Source organism: Trichogramma pretiosum, unplaced genomic scaffold, assembly GCF_000599845.2.
Source record: "Trichogramma pretiosum strain Unisexual culture from Peru unplaced genomic scaffold, Tpre_2.0 scaffold87, whole genome shotgun sequence".
In the NCBI taxonomy this organism is placed as follows: domain Eukaryota; kingdom Metazoa; phylum Arthropoda; class Insecta; order Hymenoptera; family Trichogrammatidae; genus Trichogramma; species Trichogramma pretiosum.
In genome coordinates, this window is record NW_019641711.1 from 368818 (window position 1) to 390255 (window position 21438).

Consider the following 21438-nt stretch of genomic DNA (forward strand, 5'->3'; position numbering starts at 1 on the left):
CTTCAGAAACCGTCTTCAAAAATTTGCATTAATCTTTGTCCTGCTCTAGATTGAGCTAGGAGGCTTCAATCGGCATTCCGAAAGGGTCAAAATTTATTAAAATTTGCCAAGGAATCCAAAAAAAATAGCTTTAAATTTTTTTACCGGAACCATCGGGTTCTAGGAACCGTTTTTTGTTAAAAATAGCATTTTTCGGTCCTAGAAGCTATCGCCTTCAATTAAAAAATCTGAAAAAATTTGAGGTCACGTATTTTGATGAAAAAAATTAGAAAAAAAATTTTTTCAGATTTTTCGAGGCTCCGTATCGTCCTAAAAAAATTATTTTCGTTAAAAAAAGCGGTTTTTGGCTTCAAAAGGTGCGTTAGGTAATCTGAAAAAATCTGAAAAAATTTGAGGTTATGTTTTTTAATGCTATGAAAAACTGAAAAAAAGTCGCGTGCCAGATCTCTACGTGGTTCATTGGTACGCGGCAACGGATGGCCGCTCGATTCTGCGTATCGCGTGCGTGAGTGCAGCAGCACGGACGGAGTAAGAGAGGCCATCCTTGACTAAGGCGATGACGAAGTACGCAACGATCTGTAAGTACCACTTGAGCACCCAGCCCTCTCTGAACATGTGCAATCGCGATTCCTGGGTGTGAGGAATGTTTGTCCGTGATTGTGCTGCTGCGTGCGCTGTTATTATCGATCCTGAACTTGAAACTTAATAATAATTCATTTCTTAATTACACAAGTAACGATTGATATTGCCAAGACCTCGATAGCTGAATTGGTACAGCGTCCACCGGCTATATGCGGATAGGTCCTGGTTTGACTCCAGGTCAAGGCATATTTTTCGTTCGTGTACATTTCTCAAAAAAATCGCTCTGAGTTCTTTGAATATCATCTCCGGATGTTTCTTTACTCAGTAGATAGTTTACCATTAACATCGGTTAAAAATTATAAGTTAAAATCAAACGCATTATAAAAAGAAAAGGATTGCGAACTAGTAACCGTGCTAAACGTGTATATAGAAGAAGCAATGTTTCTATAAAAAACCTGTGCTCTTTATTTCAAATGAAGACAATTTAAATCTTATTGTATTTTGATACTTTTTACGCGAGTTAAAAACTGAGTGATCTCGCTCAATTAAGGTAAACGCACCAATTATGGAACGATGTACCGTTTGTGGAACACTGCCGATGTAAAAGCGTTTTTAATAATAAAAACGCTAAAAATTTTAAGTAAAAGAAGTAGAAATGCATTCTTTAAACATTAATGATTGTTAATTCATAGAAATTATAAATGATATTTCAATGTTTAAGTTAGTGTAATAGAAATAGTTTTAGGTACCCGTGAATATTGAACTTTTTTCTTCGCCGAGGTCGAATTATGTCGTTTGCGTGTAATTGCTAATATGCGTAATAAAAGCTATGTAAGGTATCTGATTCAAACACAGCTAAGAGTCATGTGACTCTTAGTACCTTTCGTCTTATGTATGATTGAATGTAAATAAGCGTATCGATGTCAGATAGAAGCAGACGGTTATACAGGATACAACGTACTGTAGTTCCGACATTTGTGTTGATTTAGGTTAGTTTAATAATGTTAATTTTGTAAATAATGTAAATAGTAAATGTTAAATAAATCCCACAGTTATTTTACTGCAACAACCACGTCGTGTCATTTAAATAACGCCCAAGCTTACAAATCAACACAAACATGGGAGATATCAGAGCCAGATTCCATTTTGTTTCGGAAGCAAGTGATTCAAAATCTACAATAGTTAAAGTGAAAACGATTCAAGTATTGGGCCAAGCTCAGGTGTATCAGTTCCCGAAAGAAATACAAACGGCTGAAAAGCACGCCGAACTTTTTGCACATCCAATAGGGAAAGGTGTAGTGAAGAGCTTAAAACTTCGCAATAAATTCCGTAATGTTGTTATAACATTAACAGCAGACTTGATTGGAAAATATTTAGATCAAGAAAACAATATCGTATGTGACGATTATTATTTAGAATAGGTGGTAGCTGGGGAGCTAAATTCGGTACAGTTAAGGCCAATAGGAGAAGGGGACCCCGAGAAGCCAATTCATTCGATTATCAAGAATTTTATATTAGATAAATATGATGGGAAAAACTTCAACGCAGATGCGTGGTTAAAATTATTTGTTGACGAATGTAAACGACTGGAAATCCAAGAAAATAAGTTTCCAGAGGCACTCAGAATGTTCTTAGAAGGCCCAGCGCTAGAGTGGTTTTCAATTTTTATGAAAACGAACACTATAGCGCACCCATGGGAACATTGGAATAATTCCTTTTTGGATACTTTGGCGCAAAAATCGTGGTCAGAAATCGCACACGCGTTTACCTTTAAGTATCTGAGTGGTCCATTCCTGGACTTTGCCTTGAAAAAGAGGACTCTTTTGATCGATATTGATCCAGAGTTAACTATTGAATCACAAATAAATTTGATCGTTATAGCGCTGCCGATTTTCGTGAGGTCAAGATTAAATAAGAAAAATTTAAATAGAATGGAAGATTTAATGTCGACGCTCAAACAATTGGAACCAAATAGATCATATGAAAAAGCAAATGATAATCAGAGACAACAGGTAAAGGAATAGGACAGGAGGTCGCAAGCAAGCTATAAACCGTGTGGGTTCTGCGAGAGAGCGGGATTTCCAAATAGGTATCACCCGGAAAGAGTTTGTCGCACGAAAAACAGTAATTTAGCTAATAAAAATAATAAAATTAAGGTAGTAAATAATTTAGAAATTCAGAAAGCTATTTCTCAAGATGAAGAAGCAAAAAACTAGCTGTGACCCCACTTATAAGAATACGAATATTGATAAATAATAAACCGGCAATCGCGGTATATGATTCAGGCGCCAACGTGTCTCTGATAAATTACAACTTTTAGAAAAGGTTAAATATAAGTGAACAAGTAGGTGGGGATAGCAACATAGAAACAATTTTTGGATATTCGAAGTCGGAAGGAAGTATTAGGCTGAAGGTTAAGATTTTTAATATTACCAGGAATGTCTCATTTTTCATTGTAAATAGTAAAAGGTTTAAAGATAATATATTGTTAGGACTGGACTGTATCGGAGAATTTAAGCTGTGTCAGGATCATAAGTTTAGAATTTCACAATATAATGGAGAAAAAGAAGAAGATATAAAGGAAGAAAAAAAAAACAAAATCAAAGTTGTTAATAATATACAAGCTGAAGGAGAGCTACAAGAAATGATAAATAAATTTGAAGGAGTTTTTGCCACAGGGAAGTTTGATGTGGTTACGGTTGAAAACTATGAAGCTAAAATAAAATTATCAGAAAATAAATATGTAGCAAAAAAACCATATAAGTGTTCAATTCAAGATAAAGTAGAAATAGAAAATCAAGTCAGAGAGTTATGTAAAGCGGGACTAATCGAGGAATCGAGTAGCCCGTACGCGGCACCAGTTACTTTGGTGTATAAAAAAGAAGAAGGAAAAAAAACCGGCTATGTATTGATTACAGAGAATTGAACAAGATAGTGGTGCCACAAAGACAACTTTTTCCTCGAATTGAAGATTTAACACTGCGAGCTAGGAACTGTATATATTTCTCGACGCTGGATATAAATTCGGCATTTTGGTCGATTCCGGTTCGTAGTAAGGATAGGTATAAAACAGCGTTTGTAACGCACCATGGCCATTGGCAGTGGGCATGTGTACCATTCGGTTTAAAGTCTTCGCCAGCGATATTTCAGAGAATTTTGGCCAGTATTTTAAGGAAAAATGATTTGGATAAGTTCGCAGTGAACTATATAGATGATATTCTAATTTACTCGAAAGACTATAAAGATCATGTAAAGCACATCGAAGCAACGCTAAAAGCCATCCAGAAAGAAGGGTTAAAATTAAAGCTGTCAAAATGTAAGTTTGCACAACATAAAGTGAAGTATCTGGGACATGAAATTGGCAATAACTGCGTTAGTCCTTTGAATGATAAATTGATTGCGATAAAGGAATTTCCGAAACCATGCACAAGGAAACATATACGACAATTTCTGGGTAAAGTAAATTTTTATTTGGAGTATATTCCGAGATCAACATTATTATTGGAACCCTTATATAATTTGTTGCGAAAGAATGTCCGGTTTAATTGGTCGAAGGAATGTGAAGATAGTTTTAAAAAAGTTAAAACACTATTGTGTTCTAGTCCAATTTTAGCAATTTTTGACCCGGAAGCACCAATTTTCATATACACAGATGCATCATTACAAGGCTTGGGTGCAGTACTTAAGCAACCGCAATCGGATAATAATATTAAACCTGTGTTCTATTTTTCACGGAAGTTAACAGAAGCGCAGAAAAAGAAAAGAGCGATATTTATTGAATGTCTGGCCATTAAGGAGGCGATTCTATATTGGCAATATTACCTGATTGGACAAAGATTTACCATTTTTACGGACCATAAACCATTAGAAAATTTTAATATAAAAAAATGCAATGATCCGGAGTTGGGGCAGATTTTGAATTATTTATCGCAGTTTGATTTTGATATTGTGTATAATCCAGGAAGTAAAAATATGGAAGCTGATTGCTTATCACGAAACCCAGTATTAGAAGAGAATAATAATAATTTGGAATCAGCGGTCAAAGTAGTGAATTGGTTGAAATTGGAGGAAATTATTAAGGATCAAAAACAGTTGAAATTAAATAATGATTATGAGATGAAAGATAAGATAATTTACAAAATAATGAAAAATAAGAAGAAAATTTGGGTGACAGAAAAATTCGGAATTGAATTGATAAAAAAAGTGCACATGGTACAAGGACATATTGGAACGAAACAGCTAATATTAATGGTAGCTAATAAGGTTTATTTTAAAAATATGTACAAACATATTAGATGGATATGTAGGTCATGTGACACGTGTATAAGAAATAAAACTAGAATTGGAAACTTTAAAGCACCGTTATCGCAAATAGGACCAGCTAGTAAACCATTTGAAATTATTTCGTTGGATACAATTGGAGGATTTATAGGGAATAGAAGTACAAAAAAATATCTACATTTAATTATAGACCATTTTACAAGGTTTGTATTTATTTTAACATCGAAGTTACAAGTAGCGAAGGATTTCATCCACCTAATAGAAAAAGTTGAAAAAGAAGGGACGATAAAAATTTTACTTGCGGATGAGTATGCAGGTATTAATTCGAAGGAATTCAAAGGGTATTTACAAAAGAAAAATATACAATTAATATTTACGGCTGTAGACTGTGCCTTCTCTAACGGTATGAATGAAAGAACAAATCAAACCTTAGTAAATCGAATTAGGTGCAAAATTTTCGAACAGCAGAACCGGCCATCAAGATAATTTAGAAGAAAATAGAAGGAGAGCAAGAGAGAATGCAGAGAAGAGCCATAGGCAGAATAAGGAATATTATGATAAAAATAGTGTAATTATCGATTATAAAGAAGGAGATTTAGTTTATGTACAAAATAGCTCTAAGTTAAATAGAAATAAGTTAAATTGTATAAGGAAAGGACCGTTTAAAATAGAAAAGAAAGTGTCGAATACAATATTTACAATTGATACTGGTAATAAAAAAGAATCAAGTATGTATCATGTAAGTAAGTTGGTGCCTTATAAAATGCATAATTAACTCTTACCTGTGTTTTTGAACGGGGGGATGTAAGGTATCTGATTCAAACACAGCTAAGAGTCATGTGACTCTTAGTACCTTTCGTCTTATGTATGATTGAATGTAAATAAGCGTATCGATGTCAGATAGAGGCAGACGGTTATACAGGATACAACGTACTGTAGTTCCGACATTTGTGTTGATTCAGGTTAGTTTAATAATGTTAATTTTGTAAATAATGTAAATAGTAAATGTTAAATAAATCCCACAGTTATTTTACTGCAACAACCACGTCGTGTCATTTAAATAACGCCCAAGCTTACAGCTATTCTTTGCGTTTTTCATTGCAGTTTTTTTCCATTCGATAGATATAGTGTTAGTCTTTGCAATCTATATTGTTAAATATTTTTTAAATAAAAAAATATTTATTTAATGTAGCTGTTTCATATTTGGTACCCTATTTTTCGAAATGATCGGATTTTTGGAACACCGTATCTTCGTGTTCCAAAACTACGTTCACGGCAGTATGCAGAAGTTCCTATTCTTGAGACGCTTTTCGAGGCTCTTAATTTTTCTAAGATTTACGCTTTTAGCAATATAAAGTATTAGTTTAAATAATATTTATCGTAGCAGTGCATGAATGTACGACTGGATACATTTGATTTACAACCAGTAAGTGTTTATAAAAAACTTTATGTCTATGTTTACTCAGCATAACCTCAAATGTAACCTACTGATGATATAATTTTTCTTCTAGCTTGGATTGATTCACCAACCATGCCACGAGTAGTCAAAACGAAAGCAGCCAAACAATTAACAAAAATAAATAAAAAAATCCGTAGGAACAATTTGAAGAAACACAAAAGGCATGAAGTAACTGTGGTTAAAAACGCTATTGCTTCTATCAAGAGAGGGAACTCTTTCAGGGAAGTATCTACAGAGTATGGTATCCCATTGTCAACATTGCACAGAAAATATTCTCTTCCTGAAGATAAATTGTGTGGCAATAAACGTGGACGTGAACCTCACTTAAGTTTAGAAGTTGAAAACAACATTGTAAACTAGATACTGTTTAGAGCTGAAAGTGGTATGCCAGTGAGCAAAATGCAAGTGCAAGAAAGTGTACAAACGTACGTCAGAAGCTTAGGTCTCAAAAATCCTTTCACTAATGATCGTCCTGGTCGAAAATGGTACTCAGCATTTCTGAAACGTCATAAAGAAAAACTATCTACTCGTACAGTTCAACATTTGACATTTAAAAGGGCTAGCGTTACACAAGAAGACTTGAGAGACTGGTTTGAAGCTGTCGAAGCTCATTTACAGTTAAAAAATTTATTAGAGATACATTCATCAAGAGTATTCAACTGTGATGAATCTAGTTTACAATTTTGCCCAAAACCAAACAGAGTTCTCGCTGAAAAGGGTGCTAGATCAGTCTACAAGATTGTGGATGCAAATGAAAAAGAAGCTTTGACAGTTCTTTTCATGTACAGTGCTTCTGGTGAGATGGCCTCGCCAATGTGTATGTATCCATACCAGGACAAAAGTATTTTGGACAAGTGTCCAAAAGATTGGGCCATTGGTCTTTCAGATAATGGATGGATGACCATAGAAAGTTTTTATGAATACATCACAAATGTTTTCTATCCATATCTTGTAAAAAAAGAGGTGCAATTCCCTGTAATACTGTACCTTGATGGACATTCCTCTCATCTCACAATTCCACTGGCCAAGTTTTGTCTTGAAAAGAAAATTGAAATTGTTGTTCTGTACCCAAATTCCACCCATATTCTCCAGCCTTTGGATACATCATTTTTCCATACATTCAAGGAAGTTTGGAAAAGGATTGTGCCTAAATGGAAACTGGAAACTGGCAATACACGTCTGTCAAGACCACATTTTGCTACTGTTTTTAAGATGGCGATTGACTCATTCATTGGAGCACAACAAGCAATCATCAATGGATTCAAAGGAACTGGTCTTCTGCCATTCAACCCAGAAGCTCCTGATTTAGATGTATTGAAGAAATGAAAAAAAAATAAATTCTGTAATAGATCTGAAACGTCTGCAGTTTCTGAAACGCCAAACTTAAGTCTTGAACAAGAACTTGATGTAATTGAAAAAAACTTGCCACCTGAAGTACGGCAAGACTTTTTACTGTCAGAGGCTGGATCATGGACTGGCGACTTCAAGAATCAAGGCTTATTTGAATTTTGGCGCAAGATTAAATATAAAAAATTGGGTATTTTGAGTTTAAATTAATTAATCAAAAGAAAATTTCAATAGTTTTTTTTTGTAGAGCATTTTTTGAATGAGATACTAGTAGTATTAATTATGTATTGTTTAGTCGTGAAATCCTGTATTTTTTATTTTACATAATATTAAAATTTTTTAATATAGGTTGTGAAGTGCCTAATGATAATTTAACATCTTGGTCTACGTGTAAAGATAAGTCAAATATTGAAAATAATCTTCAGGAAAATTTTGATCACAATTCACAATCAAATGATTCTGGATATTTCGAAAATGAGTCAAATTTAAACGTTAATGGAGTATCTAGTAATTATCAGTCATCAACATCTGACATTTGCCAAAATTATGGAAATCAACAGCCAGTACCAATCGTTATAGCGATACCTCCAATTCCATACGAATGCTCAAACTCAAAAGCTATTTCTGATGAAAATCACAACCAAGCGATTATCGGTCATTTTCCCGAATACATTTTCCCGAATGACTTATTTACCGAAAAGCCATTTTTCCGAATACCTTTTTTTCCGAATACTTTTTTTTCCCGAATAATTCAATTTGGAGGCATTTTTTTTTAAAAAAGTTTTATTGAGGCAGGGATAGTGGTGTTATGATATTTTTATGTTGCTGCTTATATCTGAGAGGTATTGTATGATGTTTTTCTTCCGCTTGTATCTCGGGTATTCATTTGTGACGCTTCGCAAGCGTTGTTGATGCTGCACCCACTTTGCCTTGGGTGCATTTTTCACGCTACCTCCGTGCACGTGATTTCATCGTCAGCATCTCTCGTTGCTCGCCGCACGACTCCAAGCACTGTAAAGACCTGTGTGAAAATGTTTGGAGATACCTTAAATGTTCCATCCAAGAAGCATATGTAGCTCCACGACAAAATTTCCAAATTTTTCGTCATACAGAAGGAAATGTTCGTCCATCGATGTCTTGGTGAACCGCTCTGGTATTTCACCCAATGCATCGATGGAGGTTGGGTTCGGGGGCAAATTTCTCCTCCGCAAACGCCGCATACTTTTCTTCAGATTTTCACGATCTGGTAAGTGGCTGTGAACATCACTGGACAAGCCGCTTAGTTCCGACCGCAAGATTCGAGCTGGCGGTTCTTCAGGATGCTCTTCAGCTTTCCGCTTAATGCTAGCGTAACGCGCATTACATTTGCAACATCACCACTATAATCACTCCAGATCAAATTTAAAATAATTGTACCTGAATTTAACTTTCTCCGCACTGCATTCCTCTACATCTGGAGGATGTGGGTGTGGCTTCTGGGCTGGTCCTTGCAATAAGACCAACGTTTCGTCCGAGTCCCCTGTCGTAATTGCACGAGCATTGCACTCCTTCGCTCGCAGCCGATTGCAGTCCCAGTAGGTCCTTCCTTTTGCCTGCCGGGACCGGAGGTACACGTACCCATCCACAAGTAATTTTGTTGTGCCCAAGAATTTTGCCATTGCACAACACAACGCGAATTTTTAATTTTTACAAACGCACAACACAACGCGCACTTTTAATTTTTACACACGTGCGAACTTGTATAAAACGCGGTATCGTAAATAAACGCAGACTTGTAAACTGAATGCTCGCGTCGCGACTAATTTGACAGATCACGCAGAGTCGTCACGGTAACCAATCAATATACATGCGCGATGTATATGACAAGCGCTCGATACATGGGATATGCATTCGATACATAGCTCTGGCTTTTTTTTTTTTTTTTTTTTCGGTAAAATAGGCCGTTCGGGAAAAAAGTTATTCGGGAAAAAAGTCATTCGGGAAAAAAGTTATTCGGGAAAAGGGTTTTCGGGAAAAGCGCTTCGGGAAAATGGCTTTCGGAAAAATGTATTCGGGAAAATATATTCGGGAAAATGTCCGGCTACCCAACCAAGCGCCTATTATTATAGAAGAAATACCTCAAATTTCATATGAAGACTTGAAGTCCAAATCTGTTTGCCCTGTATCTATAGAAGAAATGAAAAATACGTATGATGATAGCAACAATCAATTTGATGAATCAGTTCAGATTCACTCAGCCCCTTTGCCAGAAACTTCTGTAAAAACAGGTACTTTTTTTTAGTTTTTATCATATATTTATCATTTTTCTATCGTTTGTTTAATTTACTAATTTTTCAATGAATTATTATTTTCCTGTTCACAGAATCTACTTCTGTTATGTGTACGAATACAAATGATGAATCGCATGAAACAGCTCAAAGTGTATTCAATAATGCTTTTACTCTCCCGACGAAATATTTACCACAGAAAAAACGTGAAAAATTATTAAAATCGGGTAAACAAAAAACACAAGTTGCGGCAGTGACAGAAAAATGGCTAGAAAAGGAGCTGGAGAAAGAAAAAATTAAAGATGAAGAGATAAACCAGAAAATGAAAAAGAAATTGCAGCTTAAAAATTTAAAAAAAATGGGAATAGAGAAAAAACTATTAATGGAGAAGAAAAAGCAATTAAAAAAAGAGATAGAAGAGCAAATGGCAGAAGAAATGAAAAAACTAGAAGAAAAATATAATTATACTCCAAAACCTAAAAAAATTAAAGGAGAAAAAAATATTTAAGTTAATTTATACATTAAATTGTTTTGTTCATTAAATTGTTGTGTTATCTTGAAATAATTTAAACAGTTAATTTACTATATAAATTGAGTTAAATCGACATTTACTTTTACAAAAAGTGTTTTATTGTTCATTAAAGTAAGTTTTAATAAATATTGAGTATAATTAAATATTCCTTTTTTATTTGATAATTTTTAGCAACGACTTTTATAGTGTTTCATTAATAGGGACATATTGATTTGGAACACAGGGGCCGAGGAAAATCATAGTGTTCCAAATTCGGTACATAAGACAGCATTTTATTTTTTATGAAAATAAATTTTAAAAACTTCAAATCGGATTTTAAACGCATATTTTAAGTAGAAAAATGTCTAGCCCATCTGATGGAACATTCATTTGTAATTTTTATCAATTAGTTTAAAAGTTCTGGAAGATTGAAAAAAAGTTGTCCGAAAACCGTTCCATAATTGGTGCTTTTACTTTACGCCTTGCGACGATGCGCTAGGAAACTAGAGAAATCTAGAGAATTCATTTTAATAGTTTGACTTAATCAAATAAAATTTACAATTTATTAAAAAATGTTGTGTGAATTATAAAACAAATAATTATTAAAAGTATAATTTGTTCCAGGTTTTTAATTAGTTATGGATGTCCTGATTGCTCTTTTGTTGGGTTTTGCAGTTATGCTTGCAGATTAACAGGACTGGATCAATTTCATAAATATGAATGTGCTGTAATGGCATTTTTAATTGGTTTGTAACTGTTGTCGTGTTTTTGAATTTCATAATATTTATTAATCGTAAATGATCATTGTTAAAGAGTTTTGGCTTACAAGGAGACTATTCTACTGTGATGTCTAGAGAGCCACTTTAATATTATAATAATAAAATGATTGTCTTTTGGCTGGTGACAATGAGGGGAAAATATGTACGATGTGAGTTACAGGGTGGATTAGTCGTTGTTATTGGTTATAGTTAATTACAATTCAATTTATTCGTGGACATTCATGCATTCAAATACAAAAAGTTGACTTACACCTACGCTTACTGAACTAATTACAAACAATATTCTCGGTGTAGATGTAAATGACTTCAGCTGGCTCGGCTCGCTATTATTCTCATGGCTCACGCTGCAACTGGCTCGATTAGTTCCTGGTTGTCTGCACTACACTAGCTATACTAGCCTCGATTACAAATTACACTCCGTATTGGACTCGCGGCACAATTTAACACAAGTCTGAATAATATAAAATCGCGGTACAAAGTGACGTGAGCTCCACAAATCGTTATAGATAATATTCGAATCGCACAGAGACCTTGGCGGGTCCTAAATATTGTTTTAAGTTGATTTGTCCGGAGCCCAGTCCTCGGCGATGCTCGGCGATATAGGGGAAAGAGGCAGGAAAGATTAAAGACCAAAGGCCGAAAAATACTTTTTCTAAGGTTGCTTACAGCTCTGCGCATCGAGAAGCTCTCCTTTTATTCTACTTAAACTTTCATAAACAGACCCAAAATACGTCATAAAATACCCCCTCCCCCTTTTTTTACAATTTTGCCGTGCTACGCTGCTGTTATTATTTTGCTCGTCTTATATTACGACGCGTACCGGAGCTTACTCTCGTACATACATCAAACCTTCCCGCTTTGAAGGCGACGGTGCGGAACAATATTTTTTTTTTTTACTTTTCGTCCGTTTGGCCATTACTTGGCTGAAACTTCCAGTGAGAAGTGGCCTCCCAGGCTGGTTTTCTTCTATCAGAGCGTGTTTCAATTGCTGAGTGTAATCATCTCGGAAGGGAAAGGAGGCAGGTGGTGTCTGTCGTTTTCTTGCTTACCGTCCGGTGAGACTGACAGTTGCATCGCCCGAGCTCTGTGTTCCTCATCGATGATTAGGGTGAGTTTCTCCGATACAGAAGCGTTGTGGGTGATTTGCAGCTTGGGTGTCGTCCTTGGTCTCCTGAATTGCAGCCTCGTCCAGAGCTCGTTGGCTCACGAATCATACTTACGACTTCGGGATTGCCAACACGTCCAGAACTGTCTTTTCCAACTTCTTTGTGTTCGGGCTCTCAGTATTCTTGCAGGCAATAGCTGGGTATTAACTAGCAGTAGCCTCTCGTTGTAGATGTTACATTACTTGGTAGCTGTCCTTTCTTTTACTTTCGTCGAAAACTTTCCTCAATCCTGAAGAAGTTGTGTCTGTCCATTCGTCATGGTGAGCTTTCTTCATTCCTGGGGAAGTGTGATTTCTTCGATTCCTCATGAGGAGCTTTCTTCAATTTTGAAGAAGTGATGATTCGACTCCAAGTTCACGGAGTTGCAGAGCGGTGTTCGTCGTTTCTCGTTCACCATCCTGGGGACTGACGTTTGGCTTGCTTCTGTGTGTGAGTCTTGGTCGAATCAAAATGTCTTTCCTATCTGTCTGTGTCCACAGACATCAAGTTACTCGTTGTGGTGATTTTTCCTTGTGGACTGAATCTCCTTGCTTGGTGATTCACGATGACTTAGCATAATGGACCGTCGTAACTGTGATAGGATGTCGTGTCCTGGCTGGTTCTTTGGAGGTGCCGGTATCAAACTAACCTGTCACCTGTCAAGTGTTATTGATTTAGTGGCATCTTTTCTAATTTTGTTCTTTGTTGTATACATCCGGTGGCAAGAATATCCAGTGTATACGAAGAGGTTTAGGTATGATCTGCTTGTGATTTCATCGTATGGTTCTTGTCATCTGTTACCTGGTGCTTTACGAGAAAGGCATCGTATCGACTTATTCTATGTCTCTCGTCGTGTACCCTCGAGGATTATCAGTCTGGTGATTAGTATCTCATCGTCTTGATGTCTGATCTCTTGATCGCTCTGATCTTCTCGCTTTGCTTTTCTCTCTTTTTCCAGGTCTCTGGTGCTAAATTGTATAGAAGAAAACATACATGTGTGATAGGGGCAAGGTGTACGGGGTTCGACTCGTCTGTACAGCTTATATCTACGCGTGAGCTCAAGAGTGAATTCCAACGACTTGTAGCGCAAAAAGTATGCCGCTACAGTCGTTTAATAATAATATCATTATAATCTTAATTTTTTGCTTACAGACTATTATTTATCAGTTCTTACTACTGATTTCCAAGCAAGTGATGATTAATTCGAAAATTTTAACAGTCTTATGAGTATTAACTATGGAAAACTACATCACAATTCAGAAACCCGCTCATTTTCAATTTAAATTAAATTATATTGTCATGAATTTGTAATAAATGGGTAAAGATAATATGGTATAGGTTTTAATAATTAAAAAAAGATAAATTCTCTTAGGATATTGAAATGAAGAGTGATAAAATAACTCATACATCACTTTTACAATGTAATCCATAAGACCCATTTTATAAAACAACTAGCTACTAAAACATCGCTCTTAACTCACCTTTGTTTTCATAACTCGCTTACTCCTTCTATGGAGAATTGATCAAAACAATCAACTTACAGTCAATACTCAATAAACATCAAACTTATACATTCTGCACGCCACTTTCTCAACCAATCAGAACACTTATAGACTGACGAGACTTTTAGCTAATTCTTTTTCTGAAAGAGGATAGCATACTTAAAAACTGAGTATCTCTAGTAACTTAAGGGGGAAAAGGCACCTTTAACCTGCATTAAAAAAAAATTATTTTAAAAATACGAAAACAAATTTTTTGGACTATACAGAGAAAACTCTCTTTTTTTCACTCTTTTTTCAAAGTTTCTCACTCTGGAATATGCAAATTCCAGAGGAAATAACATTTAGGTCCCAGTCGCCTAAGAACCTCCCTCGATGAAGCAAGCTCATAGTCCTAAAAGGTACACCTGTTTCGTAGAACCCAGCTAGCACCAATGAACCAATTAAAATAAGGTGGTTTTTTGTTCAGAAGCTGTCTGGTAACAAATGCAAGCACTTTCAAATTTTTAAATTAATTATCTACAATTTGACAGCCATATATACACTTTTATTCATTAATATAAAATGATAAAATAGGTGGGGGGACATTTTTTATAAAATGGCGTTTATAAAGTTTTTTTTTTATAAAATAATTTTTTAATATAATAATTTAATTTTTAAAATAGTGGTGTGCATGTACATGCACTCGCACTCGCGGCTGAAGTTGCCGATCAACAGGCATACAACTTCATGTTATTTTATTATATATCTATCATCAACATCTCCGAAGGCTGGCACAATAGGCTTCAGGTCGTCATGGGAAAGGATCACCCGAGTTTTTACGCTTTTCTCACCGAACTGAAGAAAGAGCAAGCCGATACAGAAATAATGCTAAGGCAATTGCATATTGGGCAAAGAGTAAGAAAAGGGCAGGATCCGAAACGAGTAAAAAGGGAAGAGCGTATATTTACAATTGTCAGCAAGTACCATGAATACGTGCACAATGATGATATTATGACTTACTTAAAATCTATCGGCCATAATATACATTTATAAAGTCTTTATAAACTTTTATGAAAATATGTTTTATTAAAAAAAAGTTTTATAAAAAAGTGTTTTATAAAAAAATTATTTTATAATAAAAAAACTTTATAAAAAAAATTTTATAAAAAATGTACCCCAATCGATAAAATAATAGAATACTAGGATATAGCCTGAAAAACGTACTGATTTGGTCCAATAGCTATGAAAGTGCTTGCGTTTGTATAGCCATACTCATGTAGAACAACCCCTGAAAATTTCAGCTAATTTGCTCAAAGGGTTCATATGGAAAGTTACGACACAGAGCAATTTTGAGTTGAAACGTAAGTGCCCAAGAGTTGAAAAAAACAAAAATACCCCAACATATGTAATAATAATAATCGAAAGTTGTAACGGTGGGATCAGGTGGGGGCTATAAGTCGTAAAAGTTCGGTAACAAGTATTTGTTGTTTTATTGATAAACTAACGATTAATTATTTACAAATATAACAAATAAATTAAGCAAACAAAAGGATTTGAGTTTAGTTAAAAAGAGCAGAAAGCAAAGAAAAGTATTAACTTTGATTGCAAAAGAAATAAGAAAAGCTATATCTTTGATCACGTGAGTGAAAAAAGTAAGCAACAAAAGATTATTCAATATCAACAATTAGCAAAGATTAATCGATGATAGCCAAGCAAGTAGGTGACAGGCAAAGCGGACACAGGTGCGTCGGATTACCCGTTGGTGTGATAGGACCGGACAGTCGGTACCTGGAACAAAGTGAGTGTCGGTTCGTATAAGTATCTATCTATGGGAACAAGTGTCACACATAAACAGCCCCGGGTCGGTCTGTGAGGAACGGAGGAACGGTACGGGGATCGGGTCGGGGATGCTCAAGTGTGCCCACGAGAGTCGGAGAGAGTGCGTGTGCTCACGCACTAGAAGGTATGATTGTGTAACGTGTGCTCACGTTCACTGCTTGATACGTGTGCTCACGTACACTGCTTGATACGTGTGCTCACGTATCAAGAATCGAGCTTCTCACCTCGTGTGCTCACGATGCGTCGCTCGCTTTGGCTAGAGCCGAATCTGCCTTACCGCTGCGAGTTACCTGCTTATATAGGCGGATTTCGAACAATTTTAATAAAATTGTAAGAAAGAAACCAAAGGAATCAGCACCCGAAAGCGAACAAATGGACGTTCTCAATGTTACTAACACTAAAAAAAAACAAAACACAGGCGAACTAAAAAGATTGTTTCTAAATAGAGAACAATGTTATTAAATTCAAAATACATAAATATCATATCTAATGGATTTGTATGGCTTGCATATCGAGGTCATGATAAGTTATAATAGGAATGTCACCCGTATGGTGGATAAAGCTATTAAAAAAATCTAACTCTCGCAGTAGGTCCCTTTTGTTGTCGGACAGCGATCTGAATGTTCGGTGTCTCGATCCAAGCTCCCGCTGTAGGGTCACATATTGGTTTCTTAGCTTCATCTATTTTAACTTAGCATCGTCAGCTGAAACACAAAGTAAAATTATTTTTATAAATTTTTAAAAAATAAGACAAGATTTATAAAGAGATATAAAATACATGTCTCAGAACGCGTATAAACGAATAACCGCCGCGAAGCCGAGGTCGAGTAGAACCTGCACTGGGGCTTTCTTTTTTCCCGGTATAGACAAGTATACGATTTTACACACCCGGTGTCCCGAAAATAGCAATATCCCGTTTAGAGCAGTGGCTGGGAAATGATACTTTCGGGCCGCCGTATGTAAAATAATAATTATACTATTAAAAAGAAACGAAAAACTCACCATTCATGTTAATACCCCGGCGTCTGTTCACAAAGTTCGCTAAACGTCCTGTAGCGATGCAATTGATTCCAATAATGCTTGTGGCTATAGCAATGTAGTATTATTTTGCTCTAGGCTTGTCTAATGAAGGCTACTGTGTCGCGATCCGTTTTTATTAAAAATTTTTGTTGCGAGGCAGCTCTTGTCTATTCCACTGATCACATACGAATGAGCTACCAACCAGCTACTTCGATGCCAATGCCACACTAACAAATCACGCGTTTCAAAATGCTAACTCGGTGTGACGTGGTTCTGAGCGCTACGTATTGTTTGACTGTTTTACCGCGTAAACCACTAGCTGCAGTTGGTGCTTTTTCCTTCCACTTACAGAGATGTATGCACATCTATATAAAGTCTTCGTTCGCAGTTGTTTTTAACATGCCGTCTACAACGTATTCGTTTATTGTCAGTGGAACCCGTAAGACATGCCTGATCTCATTCATAGATTATATTATTTTTATTGATTCTACTTCTGTCGATCAAATTTGTCTCGCTAAAAAATGGCTCGCTATTTTTCGGTCAAAGGTGGTAAATTGGAATTAATCCTTTTTCTGTGGGAAAATCGTTATAGCAATGAAGAAATCGCAGTGGTATTTAATTGTTCAGAGAAGACAGTGAAAAAATGGGGGATAAAGTTTGACCTAGAAGTTGAAGACGGCATTGAAGCAATAGATCGTCGGGTGTTCAATCAACGTCCCTATCGTTTGAATAATGAATCTTTGCAAAGGGCGGTCAATGAGATAATAGCTAACCTATTTCAACCAGTCTGTCACCTTCCTCGGCTGAAAATGATCTTTCAACGTCGACCGAAGTGGTAGGGCAGTATTTGAAGTTTGGAATATTGCTTGGAGGCACGGTCTCAGGCAATTAAATATTTGTTTGAGTGTTAGGAAAATCATCTATTTGACATAATTTGCAATGTCCTGGATTATTTGCCAAAATATTATCTAATTTTTCTTTGATTTCTCCTAAACAATCTGGAATTTGAGTTGTTTTTACAAATGCTTCTTTAATAATAGAAATCGCATCTCAAGGAGGTAAGTTAGTAATGCACTTTGGTATATACTAAAAGTGGGTATTTATAATAGCCAAATCTCTTCTGATATTGTCGTCTTGGAAAGCTGCTTTACATTGCGGAATTGAGATTGCCTCAGAATCTTGGAATTGCATAATAAGATCTCTGGTTGCTTCAAAATTTTCATGATAAAACAAAATCCCTTGAATCCACGTCCCCCAACGAGTAATTACAGGTTCCGATGGCAAAGGGTGGTTTGTTGATGTTTCTATATATTTTAATATTTGAGAAGGTGCCTTAATAAATCTTTTTGGGTTGTTGCAATCAATTCATTTAAGTTGTCAAATATGGCGTAAATTTTTTCAGCTAAACGATGAAGCGCATGAGCAAAGTATGTAACATGAATCATGTTCTGATAAAATGGTTGCACCTTATTTATTTTCATGTTGAATATTTAGGTATTTTAATTGTGGCCGATCAATGCATACGTATGCTTATTTACTGTACTCTAATATGTATGTTTTGTGTGTAGCATCCGGCATAGCCATGCCAAATAAGCTAGTAATAATAATAATAAGTTATATCAAATATATTATTAATAACATATTTGATATTTCTATTATTAATGATAGTTCAGACGTTAAATCTTTGCTATTTAAAGACGTTTAAAAAATCTGAACACAATTGCTCATGCTAAATTTGTAAAAACTTAAAAACTTGAAAATTCGACGCAAAATATGCATCATTATGCAAAAATAATATTGCATATGCATTTAGAAAAAAATGTCAAAATATGCAATTTCATATGAAACGTATGCATTGGCATTTAATCAGGGCTCTAGTCATAAGTAACACTTTTTGGCATGGCTTAGGTATAGTTTAAGGCCCAAGCGCAGCGAGGGTCCTAATAGCTGGGTCGAAAAGTGTCCCCATGGTACGAGTATTGTACAATACTTTATACACAATGCTAAGTTCACATTTATGCCCCCTTTTCCGATGCATAAGTCGCACTTTCTGGTAACGCGAAGTGAGGTTAGCGCACGAGCGTATGCGAAAAGCGTGCCATAAATGTGAACTTATGCCACGCAGTGCTATAAATAAGTATTATATTACAAAAATTATACCAATGTACCCACAAACTGTTTTGGCCCTGTACTACCAAATAATTTGATCAATGTGTTTATTTTACTCTGTATAACAATTTTTTATGAATATAAGAAAATTTTTAATTTTATTTTCTAGGAGTTGGACTAAGTTCTATATGCCAATTGGCATTACGTTTGATAACCAAGATAGGACTGAATAATTGTTTAAAAATTTATCACCATTTAACCAAAGGTGAGTTTTCAATTATAAATAATTAAATATGTTTACGTGAATATTAAAGAGCTCAAATGGGACTTAAATATTTTTAATATTCTATTTGCAGTATTAGGCTGTAAAAGTGAAAAAAAAAAATTATTTTTGAAAAACAGCAATGCCTCCTTTTTCTAATATCTCATTTGAAAGAACTTTGTCCCCTTAGATATTTAAAAACAGTTATTTGGTATTTTACGGCACGCAGCCGTTTGACGTGAAGAACGCGTTTAACTCGGCTGGAACAGCATCCACGACGCGCTGCACCGGATGCGCACGCCTGAGAACCTGCTGAGAATTATCAGCAGCTACTTCTCAGCGAGTGAACAAAATTATCCCAGAATCCCATGATAAAATTCAAACCGAGATTGTCACCTAATACTAAAACTAGCTGAAAGTACACCCTTTTTTTGGTGTTCTTTATATTCAGGACGAGACCATCTTTTCGCAATTCGTTCAATTCTACAATAAGTTTTTAAAAAACAGCGCAATTGCCGAATTCTTTATGATCTTTTGTATCAATAACGCTGTCAAGAGTATATAATCTATCTTAGAGGAAAAAAAATGTGGAAAACATGGTAATGAGGAGTAAACTCCAGCGAATTTATTTGTTCCTGCAGCTGGTCCAAGGGCATTGCCACACTCAAAATCATCATTATACATGAACAAGGGAATGATAAATTTATCAGCATTCGCTTGAGTCAATTTTTTCCAAAACTGACCTTGCATGAAATTACTAACTTTTTCCGATTCATTGTTTAAAGAATCTATAAAAGAAAGAATCAATTCGAAAGTTCCTGGTACTTCTAATAAAATTTTGAGAGTCTATTCTAACGGAATGTATTGCCCGGTAGCATTACACCTATGTTTTTTCGAATTATACCCAACACTGAATACTTCGGGGTAAATTATCAATTTTTTTTCTTCATACGCACTGAACCGTTTAGTCTCGGAAGAAAATTTATCAAGAATCAGTTCTGAACTATTAAAAACTGATGCAATATCATCGATAATAGTATTAGTGTAATTTGATATTTTAATTTGTTGTTTCATGTATTGTTGGAAAGTACAATGAACGAAATTTTTTAAAATATCAATCACATCTTGTACTACATTTCTAGGAACCACTGGATTATTATATAATCGTAAAGTTAAAAAAATCAACTCGTTTTCCAGATTGATCTGTTTTTCAGACATTGTGATAAATGTACTGATCATAAATATAAACTTTTAAAATGAACAAAAAAGTACTGTTAAGCATGAACGATAAATTTAAAATTAATTCATGTAACAAAAATTTAAAATACCTCAACGTGTAGTATGAATGCTTTTAAAACGTCTTCTGAATTATTTCCGAAAGCCAACTCACTGTTGAGTGGCCTTTTCTTAAAAATTACTGGTAAGATTCGTGCTAGGCAAAAGAGAGCGTAAACTTCTGTCAAACCTGAAAAGAAATATGAACTTCATGAAAAGAACCAACATGAAAAGAAATATGAACTTCAAAAAATAGCAACAAAAACGGGTACTGCATTAAGAATGTCATTAACAAACCGTTATCAGTGTAAAAACTATCGGTTGACTTCACTTTTTTGTTATTCGCTGCATGAATAACAACTATAGGAGCAATTTTTTTCCATTCATCGCCCAAGTTAGGTGACTCATATGTTTTCCCAAAATCTGATGACAGCTAAAAAACAAGCAGTTGAATTAATAAAAATAAATTAACAATTTTTACTATGTGAATGTTTTTACTATACCAAAATGTGTCCGTAATTAGTATTCAAGCCTTTGTACAATGGTACATAATTCTCAAAACGTTTGCAACTATCTCGTGAATGAAAAGTCTCGTTCCAATATTTAATGATTAACTCCTTTGGGCCATCGTTTTCTCGAAGATATTTCAATGCATCTTCTGGAGTATCTGTAGAAGTTTCTGTAAATAAAAAAATTATTAAACATTGAAATATACATTGCAGCTGTACAGAACATTAATACTTTCATTATTTTGATTTTACCTTCGTTTTCAGAGTTCTCTTCAGAGTTTTCTCTCAAGAGTTTTTTATGTTTTGGTATTTATTGTATAAATGACCACCAGCGCCTATACTTTTTTTCTTTTCTTTTTTTCTGCTTATGGCTGGATAATAAAATTCCTTGGCAATCTTCTCAGCTGTGTTACTCTCACTTTTGAAAATGTCACCAGTTTGTGAGGCTAAGTCTTGGAATCGAGCTTTAGTCAAACTGTAACAAAACAAGAATATTTATGTTAATATAGAGATAAGATCTAAATGTGGCTATGGGCTATATCGTGTAAACACGGGGGGGGGGGGGGGGGGGG

The 21438-nt window shown here is 35.2% G+C and overlaps 1 protein-coding gene across 1 annotated transcript in view; it reads left to right on the forward strand.

Annotated features, from left to right (window-relative positions):
• Window positions 1-9698: 9698 nt before the first annotated feature.
• The window catches only part of LOC111694578, a 40428-nt gene continuing 28688 nt past the window's right edge, over window positions 9699-21438 (forward strand). Inside the window, exons 1-4 of the mRNA XM_023463230.1 lie at window positions 9699-9936; window positions 10032-10272; window positions 11123-11193; window positions 18990-19085. Of these exons, the coding sequence (XP_023318998.1) occupies window positions 9699-9936; window positions 10032-10272; window positions 11123-11193; window positions 18990-19085 (646 nt within the window). The remainder of the gene's footprint in view (window positions 9937-10031; window positions 10273-11122; window positions 11194-18989; window positions 19086-21438) is intronic.